The sequence below is a fragment of the Protopterus annectens genome, chromosome 5.part1 (genome assembly GCF_019279795.1).
Source record: "Protopterus annectens isolate FY-2018-M chromosome 5.part1, PAN1.0, whole genome shotgun sequence".
NCBI lineage: Eukaryota > Metazoa > Chordata > Ceratodontiformes > Protopteridae > Protopterus > Protopterus annectens.
This window is the reverse complement of record NC_056736.1, coordinates 371,277,788-371,293,066: the sequence shown is the minus strand read 5'-3', so window position 1 is coordinate 371,293,066 and position 15,279 is coordinate 371,277,788. Positions and strand designations below refer to the sequence as shown.

Genomic DNA, 15,279 nt, shown 5'->3' with positions numbered 1-15,279 from the left:
AGCTACTTTGGTAGGTAACTGAATAGATTCTAATAACTCCAAAATAAATTGTGCATGATTAATAGGTTTTCCACTAGATGTTATCATTCCTCTATTTTTCCATTGTTGCGCAAATACATGTACTGTAGAAAAAGCATATTGACTATCAGTATATATGTTTACACGCTTGTTTTTTGCTAAAGTACATGCCCGCGTCAAAGCTATCAATTCTGCTGCTTGTGCAGATAAGTTATGTGGTAAGGATTGGGCTTCTAGAATTTCAGTGTCTGTAACTACTGCATACCCTACCAGATTCTTTCCTGTAGGACGCCTTCTGCATGAGCTGTCCACGTAATATGTCACCTCGGCATTATCCAAGGGCATATCTGTGACATCTTGTCTAGGCAAGGCTAACTGTTCAATTTCCTGCAGGCAGCTGTGTGGTGTGCCATCCGCAGGAGTTGGAAGTAATGTTGATGGATTTAATGTCGTACATCGTTCAATGAGGTTGGCTCAGCAGTATAGTCATACATGAAAGGTGTCTAGCAGGAGAAAGGTATGCCACTTTTTCTTGCAGTAAAATTATTGCAACTGCATGAGGCACTCTCAATGTAAGAGGGTGGAATAACACCACTGAGGCTGAAGCCTGTACTGCCATTGCAGTTGCAACTACTGCTTGTACACAGTGAGGCAAAGATCGTGCCACTGGGTTTAACTGCGATGAATAATAGGCTATGGGGCGTTGCTTATCCCCATGTTGTTGCGTCAATACTGACGTCATGTATCCTTGCTTGCAATCTACGGTCTGAAAGAGCCGTTTGTGATAATTTGGAAGTCCTAAAACTAATGAAGAAGCTATCAACTGCTTCAACCTGCAGAAAGCTGTTTCTGCTTCAGGTGTCCATTGTAAAATATCTTGTGCTGCCATTGGTGTCTTATATATCAAGTCAGTCAGTGGAGCAGATTCCAAAGCATAATTTGGTATCCAGCTCCGACAGAAATTAGTTGTACCCAAGAAATACATCATTTCCTTCTTGGTTGCTGGTTTGGGTGCTTGTAAGATTGCTGTTTTTCTTTCCTCGTCTAATATTCTACTTTCATTGGATATTACATATCCTAAGTATCTAACTTGTTTTTTCCAAAGTTGTAACTTACTTTTGTTTACTTTGTGTCCTTGTGTTGCTAAAAATTTCAATAATGCTACAGTATCCTCCCTGCATTGTTGCTGGGTGGGGGCTGCTAGCAAGATGTCATCTACATAAAGTAGAATTTGACTACCTCCCGGTGGGGTAAACCCTGCCAGGTTGCTAGCCATTTCTTGTGCAAATATTGTTGGACTCTCACAATATCCCTGTGGTAGTCGAGTATATGTATACCTTTTACCCTGAAATGTAAATGCAAACCATTATTGACTGTCAGGATGTATAGGTATTGAAAAGAAAGCATTGCTGATATCTGCCACAGAGAAATACTTCTGTTGCGGGTTTAAATCATTTAACAAAGTATGTGGGTCTGGCACCGTAGGTGCTCTAGGTATTACTGCATTATTTACAGCTTGTAAATCTTGTACCATCCGCCATTCCCCATTCACTTTCTTAACAGGAAATAGGGGTGTATTACATGGTGAATCAGGAGATTCTACCAGTGCTCCTTCTTTGAGTAATGCTGCTATTATAGGTTTGATTCTTATTTCTGCATCCTTTCTCAAAGGGTATTGTCTTTTCTGTGGTCTAAAAGCTGACTTTGGGGTAATTGTAACTGGTCCTGCTGTTCGAATAAGTCCTACATCTGACTTGCCTGTTGACCAAAGAGTTGTCGGAATTTCACACAAGGCCTTTTCTTCTTCTTCTAATAAAAATGCTAATCAGCTGTCCTCGCTAGATTGCAAGTGTACAGCTGGATGTGTCTGTGTCAACCAATTCAGTTTTTGTTTCTGTATCCCTTGTTCTGACAGTTCTAAATCAGTCTGTTTCTCCCATCTTGTTACTTTTTCTCCTGTCTGCCCATTTTACACTTTTGTTCTTTGTCAAGCTGACATGTGGTAATCGATTTGATCTATATAATGCAAGGAATTCATGAGGTAATGAACAGCTAACTACACTGTTCCCCTCAGTATCCCAGTACAAAGTACGCAATACTAGTCTAGTTGCACGATTTCTGAACAATTCTTGCTCATACTCTCTATCAGGTCCTGGTGTAGTACAGTAGTATAGAGTACAGTGTAACAAATGCTGTCGATCAGTGTCGAGGGAGGGAGCTTTACTGATGGCTACGTTCATCAGTTCCTCAGTTACTGCCCCTGGACCAGTCATGACTAGGTCCTGGCTGTACCAGTAAAAAGTTTCACCCTCCGATCGCACTACAAAGGTATCCATTTGTCTCTGCGCCTCCATACCTTGTACAGTTGGAACTACTGCTATGCCAAATATCTGCATAAGGTCCCTGCCCAATAGGTTTACTGGACACTTTGCAGAAACAACAATTTTACTTCTCTGGGTCATACCTGAAACAGGGTCAGTTATTGCTATATCATGGGAAAGTGGTTCCCTGTATAGCTGTCCATTTGCGGCTTTTACTAGTATATAATCAGGTGATTTGGAATGTTCTGGTAACTTGGAGGGGTGTATCAAAGTCCGTGACGCTCCTGAGTCACACAGGAATTTGACTTCCCTTCCCTCTACCAGAAGTGTAACTTCCGGTTTCGTATCTGCTAAGTAGAGCTCTAAGCTCAATAACGCTAAGTCCAAAATTTCTATTTCTTCATCCTCCATATCTACTTGCACTTCCTCTATTCCTTCTATCACATTTACATTTGTTTTTCGTTCATTAACTTTTCCTGATGATTTCTGACTTTCGCATGATGTATCTTCACTATCATATAGTCAGTCCTCATCTCCATTATCTTCTGTAATTACCTTTTTGTTTTGCTTACAATCCCTTGCTAGATGTCCCTTTTTCCCCGCACTTGAAGCATTCACCTCTTTTTTTCCTTTCTTCAAAGTCTTCTGATCATTTGTCAGACTGTTTGTTTCCCTGAGCATTCTTCTTGCCCTTTTTACCTGATTGTAACACAAACACTTCAGCTCCGTCTTCAGCAGTGAAGACTTGCGTCTTCTTTTTCTTTTTACTATTAAAATGTCTTTCAGCATGTCTAGCATATTCAAGTAAGGCTTGTAGCCTCCCTGTTCGATGGTCTATCATATGCTTTGTAATGAAGCTACTAATAGGTGCAATGCAACCTTTCAAAAATGCATTTTTCAATTGTTGTTCATACGGGGAATCATTCGTTTGGTTTTCAGGAACCGACATACCGCTATGATTATTAAAACATTCTAATAATCTAGCATAGTACCCATCTATTGTCTCATTTTCCTGTTGTATGCATTGATTAATGCAAGTCCAGTCTGCTCTAGGTTTCCATTTCTCAGAGATTCGGTCTGTAAGACCTTTCACTCTGTTGTCTAATTCTGCGTCACTATGTGGGAGTGGTTTAAACTCTGCATTACGAGGATTCCAGGTGCCACAAATCGTGTGCCAATCTGGACCTATAATTTGTCTTACTACTTTTTCTACTTCTTCCCCATTCAAGTGGTAACTCAACCTCATGCCTTGTAAATCTTCCAAAAACTTTGTAAAATTAACTTTCGGATGGGGATTCCCTCAGTAGCTTTCCGGATATCCTCCGGTGTCCATGGTCTATATACTAAGAGTGTTGAGTTTTGCCCTTCCTGCCCTGCCTGAGGATTTGGAACTTCTATAAGTGGGCATATTTCTTCCTCACTCTCATCCTGTAGGTTTCTCTCTATTTGATATGATTCTGCGTCCCTATGTATTTTATGTGTTCGGGACCTAGTTTCAATAGGATCTCTAACAAATGGTTGTGGTCTTGCTGAAACTTCAGGATAATGCGGAGGCGGACCAGCCTGTCCACTCGCTTCATATCCTGAAAAGGGTAAAGGAGGAGGCAAGGGAGGAGGAGGAGAAGCTGTTGCTATTACCAAGTTATTATCTTCTTTGTCTAAGAATAATGTTTTTGAATTTTTAAGCTTCTGTTCTCTACGATTTGCTTCCTCAATCCACCTGTGTGCCTGAGGAATGCCTAATTGGCGTTGCTTTTTTGCCTGACCTCCTGCATCAGATTTAAGTTGCTTAAGGAGTTTAACTAGTGAAGTCTTATCTAGTTTACCATCAAATTCATATTTGTTAACCCATTTCGTATAATACCTAACGTTATCAGAACGTTGTAATTGCATGTATTTTGCGTCTTCGGTTAGGGGCGGATTTCGCGATGTTTTAGTGCACTGATTTCCCATGGCAAAGAAAATGTTACGTAACCCTTTTTATCACGTGATATCAAGTTCTCAGTTCCTTTTCACAGTTTATCTAGAATAACTGCCTACCTTATTCTGTTACCCTGATCTATGACCAAATATACAGTACTTCCTTTTGTCCCTGATCTGCAAAACAAATCTTGACAACAATATACTGTAACCTAGTCCCTGATCTAAAACAGAAAAAAGGCAAATTCTTCCTACCTGAGCCTCCGGTATTGAATCGTCCAATATCCGTTCTTCGGCCATAGATCAGAAAGTGGCCAGCCTCTTTAAGCGACAATTCAGTCGGAGGTCTTTTCACCCAAGAAGAACCGTTTCGGTAACTTCTCCTGCGCAGTATTCTACCACCGGTAGACTCTGATCTGCAGCTGTCCGAGGGAATTCCGGCTAAGAAGGACCAAACTGTTAAATAAAATTAAGAATTCAATACACAGGAGGTTCAGATTCAAAAGTTTACTAGTGTACACCAGGAGGCAAAAAACGTACAAGTACAGAATTTTGTCTAACATGAAACAGGAAGCACACAAGTTTATATAGGTTTAACATTTAAGCTGTGCCCACCTTACTGACGTGATATGTCACAGGGCATCTACATCACTTTAGCTTACAGTCCTCTATTCATAAAACTGCTGATGCTGTATATTTTAAAAAAGTTTTCCTCTGGTAACAATATGGCCTTGCTATCCACCTGGTCAGACATAATGTCTTTCTGTAAAGTTACTTCTTCAAGGTTTCATATCAGTTCGAATACAATAGCAGATTCAGTCTTTTAATACACATCTTTGTTCACTGTTACACTTTCCCACCAGCTGCATGCTATCTCAGTAACACATATACAAGGCCAAATCATCCCAGCAGGAAAGAGCAGAAGATTTCATTATTTCACATATCTAATTTCCTGACCCAGCAGATAATCATTTCTGAAAAGCATAAACATTAAAACTTGCTAAGCTAGCATCTGCCAGGGTTGAAGGTCAGCTTGCTTCAAGCCACACTGTGGTTTCAAAACTACTTGCATTTACACATGAATTTATCCTTTCTGTTTATATGATTAATAGAATAAAATGCATTACATACTACTTTGCTTTTAAACTAGCATTTCTCATATATTCAGATACACATTTTTCTAACAGCTATTGTCTTTTTTTACAATGCTTTGTGTTGTTTTGACATCTCTGATTTTACAGTACCTCTTCTGCTTACCAATTCTGATTTTGGTAATTGAGGTCTCTCATTGTCTTTCGGCTTTTTCCCGGTTAGGAGTCGCCACAGCGGAACTCCGGTCCGCTAATGATTGGCAGTAGATTTTCATGAATGCCGAGGTGCCAGCTCGACATCCAACCTTCAACGAAGGCACACCCATTCACGTATGTCTTTCGAATGCCCACCCAACCGCGGGGAGGACATGCGGAGTCCACACAAAAGGCACTCCCCACACTCCAGCCGAGACAATCGAATGGGAGAACCTCTTGCTGTGAAGCAACAATACTACCGCTGCACCACTGCGGATTCTCTCATATGCCAAGTCTTATCTAGCTGCAGTACTGTTGTAGGTGTTCATTAAGCTTTTTTGGCACATCATCTTTCAACTCTTTCAGTAATTGTGGTGATCTTTCCTCGCTTGAATGAGCACTTAGTTTCTGTTGTAAAAGCAAGGCATGTTAACTAAATAAGGGTATATATAGTTGTGCACATATGAATCCAGTATTTTGTGCAGAACATATGGGTATTAACTGCTTTCTGACTCCATTGGATCATTAGTAGCATTTGGTATAAAAATGCAGACTTCTGTTTAATATTTCTTTGCTCTCCCTAAAAGTAATCAAAAGGGAAATTTTTGAACACCGTTGAAGTAGCTGTGGACGAGAGAAACACACTGGATAAGAGCTCTTGTGGATTTGCGTGGCTGACATCAAGCACCCAAACACGAATTGCAACCTTTTGCTGCTTTGATAAAATCAATTCAAATTAAGAATTAAATTCATCTCTATTGCCCCTTCCTCTATTGTAACAATGTTTCCTGTGAATTTTCTTGACTGTTAACAGCAAATTCTGTACTCTAATTCACAGCTTTATTGTTTGTATTCAAATGTATTTTACTCTATATTTCCCTTTTTTATATTGTAATGTTTTTTGATAAACCTCTATGTTAAAATTTGTGTTACTTTTTGTGGAGATTTTCTCCCTACTGAAAAAGGGCACTGGCTCAGTCGGAAATTCATGGTTAACAAATGTCAAATAAATAAAATAGACTACAGAGAATTTTTCCTCAGGCAGACAGCAAATGTTGCAGGTGTGAAGGGAAAGAAAGTGGTAATTGGGAACATACTTTCTATGAGTGCAGTGAGTTGGCAGACTTTAAGGATTCCTTGTGGGATGGACGGTCTGAGATTCTAGGTGGGCAGGTTGGTCTGATGAGGCAGATGATTTTTCTGAGCTATAATACAGAATCAGAATTGCCTAGACATGGTAAGGCATTGATGTGTCTTATGGTTGCTGCCCAAAAAAACAGTTACTAGAAAGTGGAAATCAAAGTCTTAAACCAACTGTACTAGAAGTAGTGAATGTAGTAACAGAGATGAAACAACTGGAATTGAGATCTTTAGAAAAGGGTAGGAGCAAACTACATAGTAAAAAAATGGGAATTGCAGGAACAATACTTACAAGGGAGAAATGAGGTTTAAAAGATGGCAGGACTTAAATGAATTATGTAATGTTTGAGTGAGGAAAGATTGGGTAGATTATAAGTGATGTATAATGTTTGCAACTGGGAGTGTGTTAGTACAGTTTTTGATGTAAAATGCTTGCAAGTAGGATTGTGTTGGTGTGTTTTTTCATTTATACAAGTGTATGCTTGCTTATGTAGTAAGTGATGGTTTACTAATGATGCTTCTTTAAAAAGAAGGTAGGAATTGAATAATTTATGTAATGTTGCTTAGGTTATATGATGTATAGCAGTATATGTGAAGTAGAATGCCGTGTTAATATAGTTTGATTATTTTTATATGAATGCAAGTGATAATTCAATAAGTTTTTTTTTTTTAAAAGAAAAAAAAAAGATGAGTAGAAATGGAGTGCAAATGAGCTGCAAGATGCATAACGAATATTGAAATGAACAACAAAATGTGACTTAAGCATAATTAAAGAACAGTATGTGCATTTTTTATCAATTTTGTAAAGGTTGTGGTAAAAGATTTATTTGCTAAAGTGTGTAAAATATGAGAACAAATTTATGTGGTAGAACAAATCCATGATGATGGCCCAGTTATGGGCAGCAGAAATGTTAATGTCCATCCTCTGCAAGAGTTTAACACGCACAGTTTGAAGCACAGTCAGAAATTTGGGAAGATATGCTCAAAATAAATAATGTGGTGTTTAAACCAGACATGAGCAAACTGGAATGTCTTTTGAAATGCTTGAAGCTCAGATTGAATGAGGGTAAACTGAAGTCTTCCATTTGCAAGTTTCTCAATTCAGGTGATCAAATGTCAACAATCAGAAATTGTTTAATTGCAAATATGTTATGAAACGCAAACTTTAATTTCAGATACTTGCAGTAAAATTGCCATCTGTATTTGGATTTTTGACTTATCAAAACTTTAACATGTTGAAAATAATTCATGATTCCAGGTAAAGTGTGATGGTTTGCTTTGTGACTGTAAAAGCTTATTTGCTTGTCTGTGCTATTTGCCAGGAGTTCACATTCAGCTAGATTCCATCAATTTGGCAGTTCATATACTCTGAGAAGTAGACATAAGAGATGTATAAGATAGAGATCATGGGTGTGATTAAGAAGCAGAAAGAATGTACCAACTAGGTGAATAATAAGGTGAGTGTTGTGACATGTGATAAGACTTGTATATTTACAGATCTTGAAGACTTTAATAGTGCTATAAAGAGAGAACATTATCAGCTTTGTACACTAGTTGGTACTGCTTTAATAAATGTTAAGTAGTTTGTATGCATTACAATAATTGGGGAGCTTTGTATATTAATATAAACAGTGTTCCACGTCTGTGCATTTAATATACATTTAAGAATATATGAATTCTTCAGATTTTCATGTTATATTTTATCAGCACCTGAGGTCTTTCAAAGCGCTATTTCTGATTTTCAGTTCTTGACAACATTGCTAATATAATTGATAATATACAGGTATGGTGTTAGATAAGTGAATAGTATAACAAAAGATTGAATCTTTAACTGGGCAGACTTAAAATAGTATAATGATATATGGGTATGGTTAAGATTTACATTGCTTGAAACCAGATGATGAGAAAGACAGAGCTGAGGTACAGATACATCCAGCAAAAGATAAACAAGCACAAACTCTTGAGATTCTTGGGCGTGTAACATCAGGTTTCATTTTTTTTCAAAAATCATGTTAAAGAAATTTGTGGAACAAGGTTACATGTCTTATTTTTGAAAGATAATTATATTAATTTTTTCCACTGCTATCCATAAGAGTTAGATATGTACCCTTAATATTGTGTGTGCCTGCAGAAAAAAATTAATATGTTTTCATAAACAAGCAGACATACTGACACTCGCTCCCTACTAATGAGTTCTAGCATAAGATGCCCAGGCACAGATGTTCTCTCACTCACGCTTATCTACAGGCATATTGGAGAAGTACAGTTTCACTTACAACATGTCTTTAAGGTGTTGGAGGAAATCAGGCCACCTGAAAAAAAAAACAGACAAAGAAGGGCATGCAGGCTCCAAACAGAAGGAAACACAGCTGAGAATTCAACCAGACAACTCAATGTCAAAGATAGCCACTTATTGCATACAGTGCTAATACCGGACTATGATGGAATGTGAAATAAATTCTGGTCTAATTATTTTTAAATACACCGCAGTACACACACACACACACACACACACACACACACACACACACACACACACACACACACACACACACACACACACACACACATTTTCACCCATTGAACATCCCCTGTACCCACCAGTTAGACATTTTATTGACTGTGTACACCTCAGATATTTGATTAGTATGGCCAGTTTTTTTACACAAAGTATTCCAGCTTGCTTTACGCAGATGCGCACTACTGCTACAAAGCCAGATTTTTGGTTGTTTAGCATGACAACTAGCAACAGGGTCAGTTGCCTTCATTGACAGATGGCCTCCTATCCAACAATTATAGCCATCTTGCCTGTGTGCACTTCAGGCTTCTAGTTGTGATAAAGTGGCCACAGCAATGTATTTCAGCTTTGTTCCACACAAACAGTAGCCACAGTAAAGTACACACAAATGGCTTCATCCAAACACACATTTGCCCTGCAAAGCCAGAAAAAATGTTGAACCTGCTGTCATTTGCTCAAGTTAGTCATTCATTTACAGGGAGCTTCACACCCAGCAATTGTAGAAACTTGGTTTATTATGTACACCTCACATGTCTGATTTTTACCACCTTAAAGAATGATTATATAAATAATGGCCACAGTAATGTATTTTAGCTCCCTACTATTAGAATCGTATAGTGCAAGCCATTGCAACTTCCCCTGCACATAAAATCACTTGTCCACTAATAACAACCTCTTGTATGACTGCATACCACAGATGTCTGATTGTGATGAGATGAATGGATAAATATATAAATAGTCACAGTAATGTGCTACTGTCAGTTGCATAGCATGCAACCCACCCAAACATATCCACATATAGTCCACACAGACACACAAAAATAGATACCATCCTTCAGACTGACTGGCAGTGGCACATATGTAGTACAGTTAAAAAAAAATTCTCCAGTCTACAAGTAACACTGTATTTTTTTCATTTTTGACTTGAACTGCTTTAGGCATTAGTCTCGTTGTGAAGACTGGACCATTTATAATTGCTGTTGTAGCATCCCGCAGATTAAAGCTATTGCCTCTCCCTTGAAATTATAGGAGGAACCATAATAAGTTGAACTTACCTTTAGGGTGGGGGCTGTATGCATAAAGTCTGGGCTGTTATGATAATAACATAGCTGAGTTGGCAGGACTGTTCATAATAGCTTAGCTGAGTCAGTTGACTTTTTTTCCTTACAAAAATCAGAACTCATTGCATGACTTAAAAGCTCCTGAAATGAGAAAGTTGAGTATTTTTTAGGAGGAAAAATCGAGTAACAAATTTAAAAAATATATTTATTTCTTTACATTTGGGAGGCTACATCCCAATAGTCCATTGCCATGAGCCTCCCCTGATGTCTGTGAATGACAGCAACAAATTGAAATACATTATGGTGACTTATTTCTTTCACTTTCTTTCTGGTCAAGGAATCACTAAAATCAGCAAATGATACATTTAAACTTTAAAAACAGACATTCTTCTCTTCAAGGACAGATTTTCTCTTGCAGGTATTTATTTTTTCTATTTTTACTGGCAGGACTTCAGATTTTTATTTTCACTACTGTATGACAAATGTATAATTAGACTCCCTTTTCAATGGCCACTTTTTGGCACACATTTTTAGACTTGCACATAACTGTATATATCAGGCTCTCCTTAATTTATCATTAAAGTTTAAAATAAAGTGATGTTTTAAATTCATGTAGTATTCAGCATGCTGTATGTCAAGTGACTGAAATAAACTTTGTTAAATTTGGTCTTGCATAGCCTGTTTGAGATATGGGTCTCTGACTTTTTTTTTTGGTAGCCGCAAAGGAATATCTTCTGAGTAATCCATTAAGCAATGATTGGTAGAATAAGCTCATGTCGGCACTGTACCATCATACACTTCAACTGCTTGTAGCACGTACAGCACTTTCTCATACCCTATGTGCAGTTCTATTTGAATGAACTGTAATGAACCCTAATATTGATGCATGCAGACATAAATGACGCATCAATACCACAGTCATCTTTATTGCTGCTTCTGTTATTTTTTCAAATGTTACACAACAGAGCAGCATTTGGGTGGAAAGTCTTAGCTAGGCATGTAAGGAGAATGTCTGTTCTATTTTGCTTGTACCACAATAACTGCAAATTGAATGGGAAAACTAAATTTCTGGTTGAGAGTTCTAAATAAATGTTTTTGTTTCATTCCAGTCTATAACTGGACAGTGGAAGAAGTGGTCCAGTGGCTTACTAACTATGTGGAGTTACCACAGTATGAAGAGGCCTTCAGAAAACTACAGCTTAGTGGACATGCCATGCCCAGGTCAGCATTACAGCACCATGCAAATTTAGTTTTATGTTTTATGTATACTGATAGCAGTGTTTGGTCATATATGTGCATTATGAAAAAAAATGTAGGCTGTGTTGTATATTAATACCAGATGTGTACATTATGAATATGGTATAATGTGGTTCTGAGGATATTTCTTCATATTCTCTGTGGTGACCCTATGTGAAGTACTTCATTTCAGTCACCTACTGTGTTTTGTTTTTCAGTAGGTAAAACCAAGATGACTTTTAGTAAAGGAATTGTTGCTTTGTGTTTTTTCCTTGATGGGTAGTTCACACAAAAGTGCATCGTTTACATTAGAGTTTTATACATCCAGATAGCCTTCTTCTTTATGTGGATCTGTGTATATTTCTAGCTTCTGAAATATGTACCTTCTAATATGTACGCTTAGTCTCCTTGCATTTCAAATCTACCACTGATATTGTACATGGCTTATGTTCATATAGTTTGATCCACATTCACAGGATCATAGGAAGTTATTGGCTACTGGCCATGAGGCCCTTACAAACTTACAGAAGAATTTAGCCCATATTCGACAAGTCAGCACCCAGTGCCCCTGTCCAACAAGGACACAAGCGGAATCCTAGGGGTGTATTTTCTGTTCTCCATCCAGTTATCCAGGTTGACTTAAAAAGGGTTAATGAGGTACTCTGCTTGATGCAGAGAGGGAGTCTGTTCCACAGAAGGGGGAGTCTCTGGGACAAATCTGTCCCGCTAACAAGTCCTATTAATGTCACAGACCAGGTTGAGGCCATGTTTGTGGGTTACTAGAGTGGAGCTTGACTTGTAGACGTGCAGCAGTCCTATGTCTGAGATTGCTTTGTATGCCAGACAGAGGTCACCTCTGAGGAGTCTATATGAGACTGAGTAGAAGGACAGGAGGGACAGGGCTTTTAGCCTATCTGTGTAGGGTAGATTTTTGAAGCCTTGGATTCTCCTGGTAAGGAACCTCTGTGGTCTCTCCAGCTGCTGCATGTGTTTTGTGAGCTACATGGCAAAAGGGGCATTGTACTGAGTAATGGGTCTTATAAGGGAAGAATACAGAGATATTATGACCTCCTTGTGCCTGGGTGAAATACCCTACCTAATGAAGTGGGCCATGTACTTCAGTACTATACTTGCAGAAATGTATATTTTTCCTCAATAACTTTGTTAGTTTATTTTGATAGTACTGTCCCTTGCTGTTTAAAAGCATGTCCCATCATGTCACAATTTTCAGAAGTTTGGTTGTTTTGCAGATGCATTTGTAATCAAACCACTGTACTAGTGACAATGACTTTAAGTCTTTGACCAACTCCGGGATTTTATTTTAATATGGCCTGTGCACCAATTGCTGAAGTATGGAATTCATCTGATCTTTTGTTCTGAGATTACAGTACAATTGAAAGCTTAAGGCCATCTAAGAGTGGAGTCTGAGTATTACTGTTAATTTGACTGTTTAATCTTCTCCTCTCTTTCAGCTGTTCCCGTTAAGGGTCGCCACAGCGGATCATCTGTTTCCATTTCTTCCTGTCCTCTGCATATTGCTCTGTCACACCAACTGCCTGCATGTCCTCTCTCATCACGTTCATAAACCTTATCTTAGGCCTTCCTCTTTTCCTCTTACCTGGCAGCTCCATCCTTGGCATCCTTTTCCCAATATACCCATCATCCCTCCTCAGCACATGTCCAAACCAATGCAGTATCGCCTCTCTGACTTTGTCTCCAAACCGTCCAACCTGAGCTGACCCTCTAATATACTGATTCCTAATCCTGTTCATCCTTGTCACACCCAGTGCAAATCTTAACATCTTTAACTCTGCCACTTCCAGCTCTGACTCCTGCCTTTTTGTCAATGCCACCGTCAGCAAAACCCATACAACATAGCTGGTCTCACTACCCTCTTGTAGACCTTCCCTTTCACTCTTACTGGTACCAGTCTGTCACAAATCACTCCTGACACTCTTCTCCACCCATTCCACCCTGCCTGTACTCTCTTCTTCACCTCTCTTCCACACTCACCATTACTCTGAACTGTTGATCCCAAGTACTTAAACTCATCCACCTTCGCCAGCTCTACTCCCTGCATCCTCACCATTCCTCTATCCTCCCTCTAATTCACACACACATATTCTTAGTCCTGCTGACCTTCATTCCCCTCCTCTCTAGAGCATATCTCCACCTCTCCAGGGTCTCCTCAGCCTGGTCCCTTCTCTCACTACAGATCACAGTGTCATCTGCAAACATCATAGTCCATGGGGCCTCCTGTCTGATCTCATCTGTAAAAAAATCCATCACCATTGCAAATAAGAAAGGGCTCAGAGCTGATCCTTGATGTAATCCCACCTCCACCTTAAACGGATCTGTCACTCCCACTGCGGACATCGCCACTGTCACACTACCCTTGTGCATATCCTGTACCACTCTTACATACTTCTCTGCCACTCCTGACTTCCTCATACAATACCACAACTCCTCTCTAGACACCCTTTCATATGCTTTCTCCAAGTCCACAAAGACACAATGCAACTCCTTCTGACCTACCCTATGTTTCTCCATCAACAGGCTCATAGCAAACATTGCATCTGTAGTGCTCCTTCCCAGCATGAAACCATATTGCTGATCACTAATCATCACCTCCCTTCTTAACCTAGCTTTCCACTACTCTTTCCCATAACTTCAAGCTGTGACTGATCAGTTTTATCCCTCTGTAGTTGCTACAACTCTGCACATCACCATTATTCTTAAAAATAGGTACCAAAACACTTTTTCTCCACTCCTCCGGCATCCTCTAACTTTCCAAGATTTCATTAAACAATCTGGTTAAGAACTCCACTGCCATTTCTCCTAAGCACCGCCATGTTTCCACTGGTATGTCATCTGGACCAGCCATCTGGACCAGCAGCCTTTCCATTCTTCATCCTCTTCATAGCTGTCCGTACTTCCTCCTTTAAAATCTATTTAATTTAGTTTGTTAGAAACTATAGAGGAGAACATTCAGAATAACTCATCGAATGACATTATATGACTAATTTGTACATATAGAAAATCTCTGGATTTAATTGCTCATTATTAATATCTTAATTGTCTGATAGCATTCTTCCAGACCAGATGCATAATTCTAGTTGGAGAACTGTACTACCCCGTTATTAGAAGGAATACATACACTTCCACCCATAAACCACACTAAAGAATTTTTGGACTTGGTATTTTTACACAGCATGGATCAATTAGTTAAGGAACCGACCAGAATAAATAATTTTTGACATTGTTCTTACTAACTGTGCAACTAAAGTATGCTGGATATAAAAATTGTATACACCCCTGTTAAAATGCCAAATTTTTGTGATATAAAAAAATGAGACCACAATAAATTATTTCAAAACTTTTCCCCACCTTTAAATTGACCTATAACCTGTACAATTCAATTGAAAAACAAACAAATCCGTTAGGGGATTAAATATAAAAAATAAAAACATATGATAAGCTGGTTGCATAAGTGTGCACACCCTTAAACTAATAATTTGAAGCACCTTTTGATTTAATTACAGCATTAAGTCTTCTTGGGTACACACCTGCCATCAATTTAAAAAGACTCTGATTAACCCCAAGTAAAGTTCAACTATCCTAGTAGGATTTTCCTGACATTTACGCAGTTGCCTGCTACAGCAAAAGCTGTGGTTCGTTTGTAGAGAGCTTACAAAGCATCAAAGGGATCTCATTGTTGAAAGGTATCAGTAAGGAGAAGGGTACAAAAAAATTTCCACAGCATTAAATATACCATGGAA

General features: G+C 38.7%; 1 protein-coding gene across 4 annotated transcripts in view; it reads left to right on the top strand.

The window, feature by feature from the left end:
• Positions 1-15,279, top strand: part of STIM1 (stromal interaction molecule 1) — a 2,200,738-nt gene that overhangs the window by 536,476 nt on the left and 1,648,983 nt on the right. For all 4 annotated transcript variants that reach the window (XM_044073040.1, XM_044073041.1, XM_044073042.1 and 1 more), the window contains exon 4: positions 11,374-11,485. In XM_044073040.1, the coding sequence (XP_043928975.1) occupies positions 11,374-11,485 (112 nt within the window). The remainder of the gene's footprint in view (positions 1-11,373; positions 11,486-15,279) is intronic.